Consider the following 14061-nt stretch of genomic DNA (forward strand, 5'->3'; position numbering starts at 1 on the left):
TTTAATTTTCTACTTAATACTTTTCACAAGCAGCAAAAACAGTTTTTATTTAAGGTGTGTAGAAAATACAAAAATAGAGTAAATCACCTGTTTTAGGGATTCGGAGTTCAAAAACCACTAAGAAGTAGCTATTTTGAGGTCATTACTTCAGAGAATTAGGGAGAGAAATGATAAATCCAACTCTTACTAGTTCAGTTCATACTCGGCGGTTAATAGTTTATTTTAACCTATTAGTTACTTTTTTTTGCACTATTAAAAAGAGGATGAACTTAGTTGGATTGCGCTCATGGAAGAGAACGATTGGTGAAGTACCCTATACCACGTAGCTCCACCAATCACTTGACAGGAGTACGTTCGAGATTGAAACGAGAATAGCTTCCCTAGTTAAAAGTGCTCTCAGAGTCCCTCTCAATACGGACCTATATTTTTTATTCTGACTTCTGCTTTGTTGAATAAGGTTTTGAAAACTTATTTTGCTGTAATTACCATTAGGTACATTTTTAGAGCAAATCGTAGAAGCCATTCAGAAGAGTAAAAAATCCTTTCAGCAAATTCTCACTTTCCAAATTTTCTTCAAACTCTAACAAAATGGTTGAATGAATCACGGATTTCGATCATTGTATCCCCTCGTGGATCCAAATCGAAATACGAGTATATAGTTTTATCTTTCTAATTTTATATTTATTCCTGCTCACTCCTAAAGCCTATTTTCTAAACTATAGACTTAAGGGGGACTGATATTTCCGCTGAAAACTCAAATTTTTAAATTTTGATCCGATCGCAATTTTTTCCCCCTTTAGGAAGAAAATAATAAATTAAAATTATATTAAGAATTGAATATATATATTTTTTAACATCTGAGGACGTTGTCGCTTGGAGCTTTTTACCGGCAATACGCTTCTTCACCGAATAGTGTGAGCAGTGAGAGGCTCTGACAAACAGAAAATCTAAGGGCAGGATACGAAGCCGTTAACTCTTCGGAGGATCTAGTAAGTACACTAATCACTGAGCTAAACCCTTCCATGATCATTTTTTTTTAAGAACTATAAATAAGATTATAGGATACTAAGAATTAAAACGACTTAATTACCAAGTAGTGGAGGTGATTTTATATTTTATTACATTTTAATTAAATAAATCATTAAAATTATGAATAGTTACAAAGTTGTAAAAAATAAATCTGTGCAATACTTCGCTTAAATAAATTACATTCAAAACTGCTAGTAACAAATGAGCAACAGTTAAATTTCATTCAAACATCTAATTAGAAGTCTTGTTTATTGTTCTTGTTCATCTTCATCATCTTGTTCTTCTTCTTCCATAGTTTCATCATTAGGTTTATCTTCACTACTTTTATCGATATCTTCACCTTTCTTTCCAGCAGCTTTCTGCTTTTTATCAAGCTGTAGCTTCTTAAATTCTACAAAACCAAACGAACATTAGAAGTATATTTAACAACTAGAGCAACCTATAAAAATTGCTTACCTTCCAAAGCTTCTTGGATCGGTTTTACGAATGAAGAAAATTCTGTTTCTTCTAATGCCTTAAACACGTCATTAGCGGATATAGTTTTCCTGGAAGCTTGGGTGGCCACATTATTTGCCGCAGAAGTAATAAAAAGAATGTAGATGGATGTCGCCCTTGCTATTGCAGTCCTGGCTTCTTTGGAAACATTTATACCGTCTGGGAGGCACTCTTTTATTATTCTAGTTACAACAGCGTTAGGTAAGTTCAGATCTTCTACTCTTTCAGCCATTTGTATATATTACACGTTCAGTTACAATTGGGATTTATAATATTAAACTCGAATTCATTCATTGTTTTCATAACCTACTTCATATTAGCTGTTAAAGTTATCTGGCATCTGAGTCGGAGGTGGAAGTGGCGGGAATAGATTTCCTCGTGCTCAGCTGTTACATTTACTTGTAGCTAGCGCCGATTAACGCCAGTTTCTTAAACTAAATAATCGACGTCAAGTTGTTAAATATGGCGTTGTGTTGAGGGGCTATGGTTAAAATTTGTTCAAGATTTTACATTCCTTTATATCAGTTAGAAGATTTTTAAATCTTTTTGTACTTCGGGAAAAGTGAAGTGGGATTAAAATTTACAGTTGTAATGAAATATGTAATAAGTGGCTGCTGAGTGCTTGATAACCCTCAGTTCGGCACAGGCGACAGGCCGCTGTGCGCTGGCCGACTGGGGAATGATTTTCTATCAAAGCCATGGGCGCACAACAAACTAAAGATCGTGGAATTACTGCCGGATCTCTGACGGTGAGGTCTACGAGGAATAAGCCAAGGCTGGCCAAGGATGGCCGGCAACAAGGTCTCAACATATTCACAGAACACAGCGGTGAGTCACTTTCACTTTTACCTAATAAAAGATGTTGGTCTTAACTGAAGACGTGATAATATCAGTGCTTTTCAGTCTGTGCCGAATTCGAAATTTTGGTATAGGTACTGTTTGTAAATAACTTGTAGTGGAAGTCAGATATCACTGTTTCTGTTCCCTCAGTTGAATATCTCGATATAATTATCGACCTGTTTGGTTTGTTACTCAAATATACACTTATACATTTGAAAAATCAAGTACTCAAGTTCTTTTGTTCCGAAAGTCTCGAATTAATTAGATTTGAGATATAATTTTAATCATGACTGCTGGTTTTCTTGTTCAAGAGTCCATCAAATACATTTTTTCCCTGTACTCAATGCATTTTTTACGCCTTATATTTGAAGCAGACCTTATAGAATCAAAGAACGCGTTGAATTTAATAAATTGATTCAATTTAAAACGGCTCTAAAGGTTAGTTTATGTTACGTTCATTGAATCATTATATATGTATTGCTGTTTATATTGTACACATTTTTGGTAAGAATGTTTTGAAGTTTAGAGCCCGGTGCCTTCAATGAATATATGTTACATACATTTATTTATTTTCATTTTAGAATGTAGTTTTAGTGTGTAGCATGTGATTTTGAGAAGGGTGATAGAGTGCAGCAGTCGGGAGATACAGTATTATTTTCTTACCACACTCCCCTTACCATATATGAATGGATCTTGCCTTCTTTAGAAGACTTTAGCAAACCCCTTTTATCAGCCCGTTTCTTTCTCCCTGTCTAAATGCTCTCTCTTACTCTATTCTTTTCTGTACCAGGAATTTCCTTTCTTAATTCTAAAACCTAATAAACACTCTTTTCAAAGCCAAGTATTTTTTTATATTTATTTACTTTCGTTTCTGCTCTAAAAATAAAACTGGGCTAGCCAAATTGCAGTGAAATGGATGATTGAATTAATCTAGGTTTCCATTGTTTTTGTCCCCGGAGTCTGGGTAGTAACAAGGAATCAAACAGTGATACTCAGATTAGGAGCTTTTTAGATATTGGTACTTATGTTCAATGTTCCGATAATGTTGAGAATTTTTTTTTCCCGGTCAAAATCCTGGTTTTGGAACCAGGGAAATTTGTGAATTTGAAGGTGAGAGAAGATACATAGCTGTAACCTCTATCAGAACGCCGGAACATACATATGCAGTTTTGGTCTCGGAAATGCCTGAAATTTGTGAACTAAAAATGAGACCTTTTCCAATAGAAAAAGTCGTGGCTCTCATTAGAGCTTGCAACCGAAAGAAAGTGAACGCATCTTTTAATATATAGAGTAGTGAAAGTACATATTCAGGTATACTCGGACTTAACATTTGGCAAGTTTCCTTCCGCTCTTGTTCGTTTACTTTTCCGCTAGATAGTGCGTGTAAAATATGTATCTATATGTTCTATTATTGCTGTCAAGATGAACAGTCATGCTATCCAACAAGACGCCAAGGTAGCCGCACGAATTAAAGCTTAACTACGATGCATTTGGTACTGGCTTCGATTTAAGACTGGTCTTGGATTTTATTTTATAGTATAACAAGAGGAAGTTAATCTGATCTTATCCGCCTCCGTCCAAATACTTGAACGGTAATTGGACGATAAGTATGGCAGAAAAAGTAGGCATTCTCTTAATTTCCCTACTTTTATTGAAAAAAGAAATCTTGGTAAGTAAAGTATGTTCTTCCGTCCTCGTCCACGTCACCTAATTGGTAGCTGGAGGTTAAGCACAGCCTCAAAAAAAAAAAAAAAAAAAAAAATAGCCAATTACTTTGCTATTCTTGTCACTACTCAGGGCGTTACGAAAGTCTTGTGTTGTTTTTGTCCGTAATTCTTACACCAGCATCAGAAAACTTTCAAGGTGAATTGAGCATGTCCAAAACGACTAAAAACCTTTACCAACGAATAACTTTTGTGGAGTAGTTTCAGAAGCATTTTCATCTTTTTTAAAATTTATCAAAACAAGTTAAAAACAGGACATAGAATTCCATACTACATAGATGAATATTGTAGATTTTATATTTTAGATAGATTAAAGCAGATTTTTTTTTTTTAGAAGATTTAAATAAACAAAAATACTAGTAAGGTTAACCAAATCTGCTGCTGCACCCTTAAGAGGAATGTCTTCTAAAAAGCGGTATGGTAATAGGATCAAAAAGTTCTTGTCCAGCAGTGAAAGATTATTTTGTTTAGTTTAAAAATTTATTTTATTTACGCAATCCTCTTTTAGTTTACCATGTTTTGTTCAAAATTCTAGGATAGATTTATCTTAGATTAAGTGAAGCACAATGTACTCATGTACTGCTTACCACCATCGCTTTATTTGACTTAAAACTTTGCCATCATCAATTAGTCGCTCTTCAAATCTTTGTATTCTCATTGACTAATCACTTTTGTTGGTACTTTCAATATCCTGTTGAAATTTGTTTTATTTTGATATCCAGAACTTTCTTCATCCAGTTGGTCTAATAGCCTTGGTACAAGAAACCATTTGCGATAGGTAAAATCGAATACGTTTTTTGTGCAAAGCCATCGAAATTGGAGCTAGCGGTGGCACCAAAATCAAATGAAATCTTTTAGAAATTGTTCAAATAATACCACAAAATGCTTTTTCGCATTTCTTGCGCAAACAAATGCGGCTCCTATTTTGTCTGAAACTTTTTCATATTTTATTCTCTATGAAAATAAAGGGAATTCCTTCTTCTAGTATGCCAACGGTGCCAGTATTTACGTATGTACATTTTAGAGCAGCTGGTGTTTATCTTGGATATGCTAGACACTGAGAATGCACTTATTAACAACTTCTCTCTTCTTCTTTTTCTCCAACATTACAGCCACCCGCTATGAACCTTGGCCTGCATAAAGAAGTACCTCCGTTTGCTAATCCAGTCTTACGCCCATGCAACTTTGCATCCTTCCCCATCTCTGGTCCACCCATCTGTATCGTGTCTAATAGGATTATATTTCTCGTACTCTTTACAGCTGGTCTTGCTTCATTCTCATGATTTGCCTAACCCATCTTAACTTTTCACTTTAATTTCCTCTTAAATAGAAAGTTTAGAATACAGTGAATGACCTGGTTTATCGTATTTTCCAAGTATTCTTTCTTTAAGGGGCTAAAGATTTTTTTAAGAACATTCCTTTCAAACATATTTAGTTTTGTTTTTTAAAGAACCCATACCCAGCATTAAATATTGCCACTGGTCGAGTTAAGAATTTGTAGAGGATGTTTATGAATAATTTTTTTATCAGTATTGACGTAGATAGATCTTTGTTCACAGTGTATACCAGTCCCCAACCTTTTAGTACCGAAGAGCATATTCCAAATTGCCGATGATGTAACGGGTACCAATTAATTAAATTTATAAGATGAAAAAACAATTGCCATTTCTGTTCATGAACAGACAAGACAGAAGACACACCAACCCTGTAATGTAAAAAAAAAATATTACTTTGTAAACTAGCCCTGAAGATGACCTAGTCCTTAGGTCGAAAGCTCGGCAGAATAAATGTATCATGACTGAAATGGCAATTATTTTTTCATTCTATTGAAACTATGAATCAAAAATGTACAACAGTTAAATTTATTGTTACTTTCAAATTAATAACGCAAAACAATACATTTAATTTAACATTTACTTTAATATGTCAAACTAAAAATACAATACTAATTTTTTTTTTTAAGTTTTTTAATTTAGAGAAGGCCTTCTTGACAATTTTCTTTACCTTTATTAGGAACAAGATGGATAGTGGCAACTGCTGTGATTTGTTTGTTGCAGTACATGTAGGGATGGATTTGTTAGCTGCGTCTATTATTACTTGTTGAAATGTTTCAATTAGTTGGTCAATGTCTTTGCAATAAGATATAGAGGGATTAATCGATAGCTGTTCATCAAGTAACGACCTAAAATTCCTCCAGTCAGCGTCCCTATAGTTAAACACCTGTCTGGGCTGGTGCAGACTCATTTTTCCACCTAGATTGGAGAATAACTGGATTGTGGTCAGAAGAAAGGGCACAATGGGTGTGAGATTCTATAAGTTATGGAAAAGTCTTGATTAATGCTAGATCAAGGACACTCGGCCGTGCATTAGGACGATCCGGATAGTAAGTTAGGTTTGTCTGGTGTTACAATCGCAAAATTATGTTTGAATGATAGTTCAATCAAAGATTTTCCATTTCTGTTATTACTGAAGCAATTCCAAGCAATATGCTTTGCATTCAAATCTCCTAAAATAATTACATGCTTATGCAAATCTAACATAGCGTATAAATCATTGGCATCAATCAATCTACCTAATTAAGTTTGATTAAAAGTTCTGTGATCATTGACACTGAGCATCAGTGGCCAGTGCCTCAAAATCAGGGTTATAGGCTCGTATTCCTGTCCGCAGACAATCATCAAGTCGGTAATTCGAGATCTGTACGAGGGGGTACCCAAAAATAACCGGAATTGCGTTGCCGCGCATGGAGCTTATGTAGTACGCATTTCTGCCGCTAGACGTGTATAGCGCAATTCCTTGCCAGTTCAGTCCTGCCTGTGTTGTCTGCCTGGCTTGTTCTGTTCATCTGCAGTGATTGTTTTTACCAGCGCTGTTTTGTTCTTTTTTCGTTTTTTATGATGGCAAGTTTAAGTGAACAACGTGCAGCTCTGAAATTTTGTTTTCTACTCGGCAAAAATGCTGCTGAAAGTGTTTTAATGTTGAAAACAGCTTACAAAGATGACGCTATGGGAAAAACTCAAGTATACGAGTGGTTTACTCGGTTTAAAAATGGCGACATGTCGATTGATGACAAACCTCGTTCTGGACGTCCATCAACTGCCCGAATCGACGAAAATGTTGAAAAAATTCGAGAGCTGGTGTTCACAGACCGTCGACTTTGAAGTTTTAAAAAGATTGCGCAATAGTGTTCGCCAAAAAAGACCCGATTTGTGGCAAACAGGAGACTGGTTCTTCCACCACGACAATGCACCTGCACACACAGCCATCTCTGTTACACAGTTTTTGGCTAAAAATGGCATGGTTCCGCTGCCCCACGCACCTTACTCGCCTGACCTGGCTCCGTGCGACTTTTTCTTATTTCCACGCATGAAAGGTCACCGATTTGACAACATTGAAGAGGTCAAGAAAAAAACGAAGAAGGAGCTGTCAGCCATTTCTAAAGATGACTACAAAAAATGTTTCGAACAGTGGAAGCACCGGTGGGACAAATGTATTAGTTGTAATGGAGAGTATTTTGAAGGGGATAAGGTTGTTCTGTAAAAAATTTGTAAATAAATAGCTTTTAAAAAATAATTCCGGTTTTTTTTGGGTACCCCCTCGTATTTTGATTTTATTATGATCATGGTTGAAAACAAATGATTCGCATAAATACGAGTGGAACCAGAGAACGATTTTATTTTATATGCTGCAGTTATTAAAAAATTGAATTTCTGAATTTAAAATTGAACCAGGTTCCAAAAATGTTTATCTGTTACATAGGATTTTAGAACAATGTGATTTTTAAGATCCAAAATCTCAAAAGTTCTTAGCATTTTAAAATCTATCCATTTTATTTATTTTTAATAAAAATGTTCGCTTAAATTTTAAATATTTTGCTTTTATTTTATAGTAGCATTAATTAAACAGTTGACGGGTGCCATGGCGCCCGTGGGCATATGGTTGGAGACCACGGGTGTCTACTATTTATGAATCCATAAATGAGAACACAGCTTAAGCTTTAACCCTTCTACCAGTGCATTAACACTAATAAACTATAAAATTACAAAACTTATATCTTTTGGAAAATTTACAAAAACTACCATATATACACGGATCGTTCTTCAGTCTTGACATGTTACTGAAGCCCAGGGAAACATAACATATGTAAGCAGCCCGTATCGCCTAGCCGAGTCTTTAGTCAAATTTCTTGAGCATTTCTGTGGTAAGAACCTAAATCACAAAAAACTTTCCACCCTTCAATCTTGCTGAAAGAGAGAGAGAGACCCCTTTTTTAGCAATTAATCAACCCTTAAATATTGTGGCTACGATTCGGCTTCTTTTCTCAAAGTAATTCGAGGATCAAGTTAGCAATTAAAACCAGTTTTAGTAACTTATGTATAGCTTCTTAGTCTTATAAGTACCAATACAATTTTAATTGTGCAATTATCGTAATGATTTTTTGTCTGTTGTTTAAAATACTTCGGTATTAAAGTGTACCAATAATGAAAGACGTATGCTATCTTACTTTCAGGTTAATAACGTGTTCTGTGCTTAAGGCCCGTTATTCTGACCCGTGCCGCCGACACTCTGACATACACATACAAACACACTTCACACGGATTGTCACATATTTCAAGTGGAATTATTTAACATTATTAGTTAGCGATTGATAAAAACAATTGTCTTTTTTATCTTTAATTATTGCTTAATTAAATTTAGCGCGAAGTGAATTTAATATTTTGTTTGTTTATGCTTTCTCCCCTCTACATTTCTGTGATAATGATTGTAAGATGTTTAATTTATTGAAGGAGGGATTCTGTTCGTTTTCTCAGGCTTACTTACCGGTTATTTGACTTACTTTACAGGCTTAATTAGCCGTTATTTTTATACTATTACTGAATGAATCTCCTTCTCTTGATGGTTGCAATCTCAAGTACTTCTTATAGCCAATCTATCCAAAGCTATGACAGCTGTCCCTTGATGCATACAGACTGCTACCTCGTCCTTGACTCCATTTTCCTCTTATCTTATCTACAGGGTGATCCATTTAAAACGCACCAATCGCTAATAACTTTTTAGGGAAACCGCAATGTCGAAAAAACCCACGAAGTAAACTATATGTTTTTTTTTTTATCTAGTTTTAAAATTTTCCACCCCCGATGCTGTATCTTCATTTTTGGCTGAGTAACGGCCGAAAACCCGATTGGGATTTCATAAGAACCACTAGTTTTGATTATGAAAACTACATAAAACACTGTGAAAAATGACGTTAAACCCGTTTCGATATCCCTAATATTAGTCGAGATATTTAAGATCAAAGTTACAATTTTATCTATTCGTGAATGGTTTTCGATATTAATTTGCCACAAGAAATACACGTTTTGGGAGGTCTTCTGACTGCAAAAAATGTTATTGGATCAAAAATGGACCAAAAAAAAACATATAGTTTACTTCGTGGGCTTTTTCGAAATTCCGCTTTCCTAAAAAGCTATTAGCGACTGGTGCGTTTTAAATGGATCACCCTGTATATTTATGTATTGTTTTTTCGAGTTCATTTTTATATTCTTCGCAGCGTGCTTAATATCTTATTTTCTCTGATACATTGAAGATGTGCATTAGTTAAAATAGTAATATTGTTCTTTGTAGAGCTTACGAAATCTCTCACTAAACTGTAATAATAAAGGTCAGCATTACGTGAGGAATGTAAGCTACCACCTTTCATCAAGAAAGAACATAACACTTCTCTCTTTTCAATTCTGTTGACTACCACCACAGTTTCATTGCAAGTTCGTGATGGCCAATGGTGGCACATTTTTGGCATTTATCATGTATGATTCATCTAAAATGAAAAGCGTATGAAATGTTTAAACAAGCAACTCATCGAAAGTGTCGGCCAAGATTGCGGCTTATCAATGCGGCTGTCTGTTCTACAGATTTTTATTATTATTATTATTATTATTATTATATATTCATTTTAATTATTGAAAACAACCAAAAAGTGTTTTTAGCCTATAAGAAGGTTACATTGTAACTTCAGCTTTACCTAAATGAACAATCAATTCTACACTTCTTCACGGTTACAATTTTTGACAAGTTCTAACTGAATCCATATTATCACATCCTAGGTGGTTATACGAGGTGTGGCTATTAAATAACGAGACTATTGCTGTAAATCATTTTATTTTAAATTTATTATTTAGTTATTATCACCTTCAATTTACACCCCTCCCCTATCCCTACAACGCTCCATGCGAATTTAAACCATAGTCGATAATGAGGCCGATTAATCAGAATCTTAGGAGAAGATCGTGGTAGAAATTGCATTTAATAAGAGTACCTTAGACCCTCAGAGTTACTGCCATTAACGCAAATTCTAATTCCAAAACTAACACCTTCCAACGCGAAATGAAGATTATGTTCTGCTCTCCGAATGGACTCAACATAATGAACTAAATATTAATTATGAGTCTGATAAGCAGACGTAATCTGATTCAAAAATACTCATGATGGATTACGAGGTGTGGCTATTAAATAACGAGACATACATAATTAGTTATTATCACCTTCAGTATATACCACTCCTCTATCCCTACAACGCTCCATGCGAATTTACCATTGATCGAAACAGAGCTGGAAGTCTTTTTCTGTGAGCTCCTGCATGACGCGTGCCGCTTTTTCTTTCACAACTTCAATTGACTGAAATCGTGTCCCTTTTAATGCAGATTTGACTTTGGGGAACAGATAAAAGTCACATGGGGCCAGGTCAGGCGAATAAGGCGGATGGCCTAAAACTGGGATGTTGTACTTGGCTAGAAACGTCTTGACAGACAATGCAGTGTGAGCCAGCGCATGGAGAACCCGTGATTTGTTCTTCCACAAATCGGGTCGTTTTTTCTTTACTCTTTCATGGAGTTAAGCAAGTACCTCACGGTTTTTCATCCGTTTTGGACGTTGAAGGGCGACCCGGGCGGTCATCATCTCCGACGTCTTGGAAACGCTTGAACCACTTAAAAACTTACGCACGTGATTAACATTCTTCGCCATAAACTTCTTTTAATAAAAGATAAGTTTCAGTATAATAAATTCCTTTTGATGTAGAAAATGGTTCAGGACTATACAAAAGGCGGATCTATGGCAGCCATTTTGGGTGTCTGGTTTATTTAGAGAAGGAACTGGTACGGTAACTTATCATGTGAATAATGGACTTGACAATGTACGCCTAGCTTACCGAAGGATGGCATTATGCTTAAATAAGGAGCTAGCCAGGAGTGCAAGTAAGCATCTTCATACACAAACTCACTAACCCAGCATACGATATATTGGATACATCCCAACAGCGAGGCACAGAACATCTTTTAGGTTGCAAAGGATGTGACTTCATAGTAAAATGCTGTACCCATCCATATTTCCCAACAGGGCATTAACTAGCATAGTGTATTAAGTTAGTAGATGAGTTGTAGTGGTGTTTCTTACTCGAAGCCTGGGAGGAAATTTCAAAGTATTAGCGCTAACTTCGTTACCTCATTCTCGTGTAAGGTACTTAATTTTACGTTTTACGTTACTTAAGGGATTGTAAATAATAATCAGATAATTAGATTTCGTACTTAGAAGATAATATAATACATTTTTGTTTTATTTGCAACATAGTAATAAACCAGGGGTGGCCAACTTTACTGTATATAAGATCTACTTTTTATCTTAAAAGTGTGTCGCGATCGACTTGTTGTCATAGGCGTAGTCAAGGCTGGAAACATAGTGGAGCGGCGAGCAAGCTGCGATGATAGCGAAGAGCAAAGCGGCGAAATCAAACACTAGAAATAGATAGAGTTGCTCTATCTTCGCCTTGCTCTCCTCTATGCGCGGTCCCATATATTAACTTGTGTTTGATTTCGCCGCTTTGCTCTTCGCTATCATCGCCGCTTTGCTCGCCGCTCCACTATGTTTCCAGCCTAAGGGGTGTGAAATGCGTACTATGTTTATACACTGTGTTTCCAGTATAAGGTGCATTCCAGCGAGGTATGGGTAGATAAGTAAAATTTATTATTTTTTAAATCACTTATTAAGTTTTCGAGACATAGTCTCGTAGAAAATAAATTTCCAGACCCAACTTTTGATAGCAGCATTCCGTACATGCAGTCCCTAAAAAGTTCGATTTTCCGACACTTTTTCAAGATGGATTTTTACTAACTTAAAATGCAATTTAATTTTTTTATCAACTTCAATGTATAAGTTGTTGTACTATTTGTTCGTAAATATGAAAAAGTTGTTATAAAAATGCACAGTATGGCTGATAATTTGATTTCAATATTTCATATTAGCGTTTCTTTTTTGGGCCAGGAAAATTTATCATAAAAGAATAATATGACTTACTTTTTGCTAATCTATCATTAGCTCGCTGAGTACACCTCGTACTGAAATATAGATATACGGCTTATCTACCTACCTAAAAAACAACAACAATAATTATTTAAAGGGCCAAAAAACTCATATACAGGCGAATTAAAAGAACATGGATAATTATTAACAATATTTATTTATTCAAAGTAGCTACAGATAAAGACAGATTTAGAATTTGTTGCCTTAACATTAATGGGAAGACTGAGTTTGCATGTCTCTAAAACCAAGGAATCATAATTAGGTGTATACCCTGTTAAAGATAATAATAATTCCCAGAATCCATTAAACTATTGCTAGAAAGTTTGGTCTTCTACAATCGTTTCAAAGTCCATTGTACACGGAATTCCACTCCAGACATTGCGAGCGATTGACGATCGACCAAAACTGGCCTTGCGATCGACCCTTTGTCTTATGATCCTCAGAGGAGACATCAATAAGTGATCCAAGTTAGCTGCCTTTTTCTGCTATTCTTAAATAATGGGTCCATTGTTATACATAAATTTTGTGATTGTAGCTCAAATTTTAATTACTGTCTCCAGCACATTTGATATGTACGCTTAAATTTAATAAATTCTCATTTTTACATTAGTTACACGAACAAAATAGTTTGTCTACATTTTTAATAAAACTTTATATTCAGTATTAATAAATGCGGTTTTAAAGAAGAAGAAAAATATGAAAAAATTGATTTTATCAAAGGATCAAATATTAATTATCATTCCACCGACCAAGAGTTCGTTTATAATTTATTAAATCGGCTTAAACCTGTACAAACATGTTACAGATATACATTTGTACAGAATTTTTCAATTCCTCACATTCGGTATCTTTCAGCTAATGTTTACTATTCGAGAAATCGTAAGGTTTCTTCTGCTATACAATTCTCTGACTCAAAACTTTTTCCCTTATTTTTTTATTTTTTTAATTTTTTTGGCGCATCAACAGCTGAGGTTATTAGCGCCTTTTCCCCTTATTCAATTCAATTCCGTTCAGAGGGTTTATAAACCACAAACTCCTCTTTTTATACGTTCGCAACATACTGTATCCTAGTTCCGGAAAGGTGAATTACCAAAATTTAACTACATTAGCACTAACTCGTTAACCATCGAAGTCTTTAGTGGCAGGGAAATGTATGGCCGTTTTACTCTTGTCATAATCCTGTCTATTGGTATATTTAATCTTAAAAATCGCTCGTCTCCAAGGTTTTGTACAGCGCGGATGAGCGTGTCTTTATCTTACACAAGAACCGGTCTCCCGAAACCATTTAGCAGCGTGACTGCCTCTGCAGCTTCTGGCTCATTCATACAAATCTATCTTTAGGCTTATTTCTTTAAAAAATATAGGGTTCAGAGTTTAATTAAACTGTATTAGTTAGATTTAGATTGCGTTGCAATCGAGTGATTGCGCTATGAAACCTTTGGAACTTTGAGACCAAAGGAGATAGTAGCGCAAAAAGAACTAGTAGGGAAAGTCCTCAACCTCTTTAGTAGGGGAGGTTTCATCTTCCAAATCCAAAGGGGGTGGCACAATAAGCCTCTTGTAGCTGCGGTGCCGTGGGGCATAGGTCCCACCCCGATAATCTAATCTAATCTAGATT

At 35.3% G+C, this 14061-nt stretch overlaps 2 protein-coding genes across 3 annotated transcripts in view; one reads left to right on the forward strand and one right to left on the reverse strand.

Moving 5' to 3' along the window:
* Positions 1–1086: 1086 nt before the first annotated feature.
* Positions 1087–1899, reverse strand: Chrac-14 (DNA polymerase epsilon subunit 3 Chrac-14). Its single transcript, XM_074118397.1, has 2 exons — positions 1486–1899; positions 1087–1420 (listed from the first exon to the last, which is right to left on the reverse strand). Exons 1-2 carry the CDS (start codon positions 1754–1756, stop codon positions 1278–1280), a joined length of 414 nt encoding a protein of 137 aa, XP_073974498.1. The 5' UTR covers positions 1757–1899; the 3' UTR covers positions 1087–1277.
* A 4-nt stretch (positions 1900–1903) lies between these two features.
* Positions 1904–14061, forward strand: part of Abl (tyrosine-protein kinase Abl) — a 90437-nt gene continuing 78279 nt past the window's right edge. For both annotated transcript variants that reach the window (XM_074118345.1, XM_074118349.1), the window contains exon 1: positions 1904–2352. In XM_074118345.1, the coding sequence (XP_073974446.1) occupies positions 2223–2352 (130 nt within the window). In that variant the 5' untranslated portion in view covers positions 1904–2222. The remainder of the gene's footprint in view (positions 2353–14061) is intronic.

The sequence above is a fragment of the Rhodnius prolixus genome, unplaced genomic scaffold (genome assembly GCF_049639745.1).
Source record: "Rhodnius prolixus isolate KJV_2025 unplaced genomic scaffold, Rpr scaffold_2, whole genome shotgun sequence".
NCBI classification, from domain to species: domain Eukaryota; kingdom Metazoa; phylum Arthropoda; class Insecta; order Hemiptera; family Reduviidae; genus Rhodnius; species Rhodnius prolixus.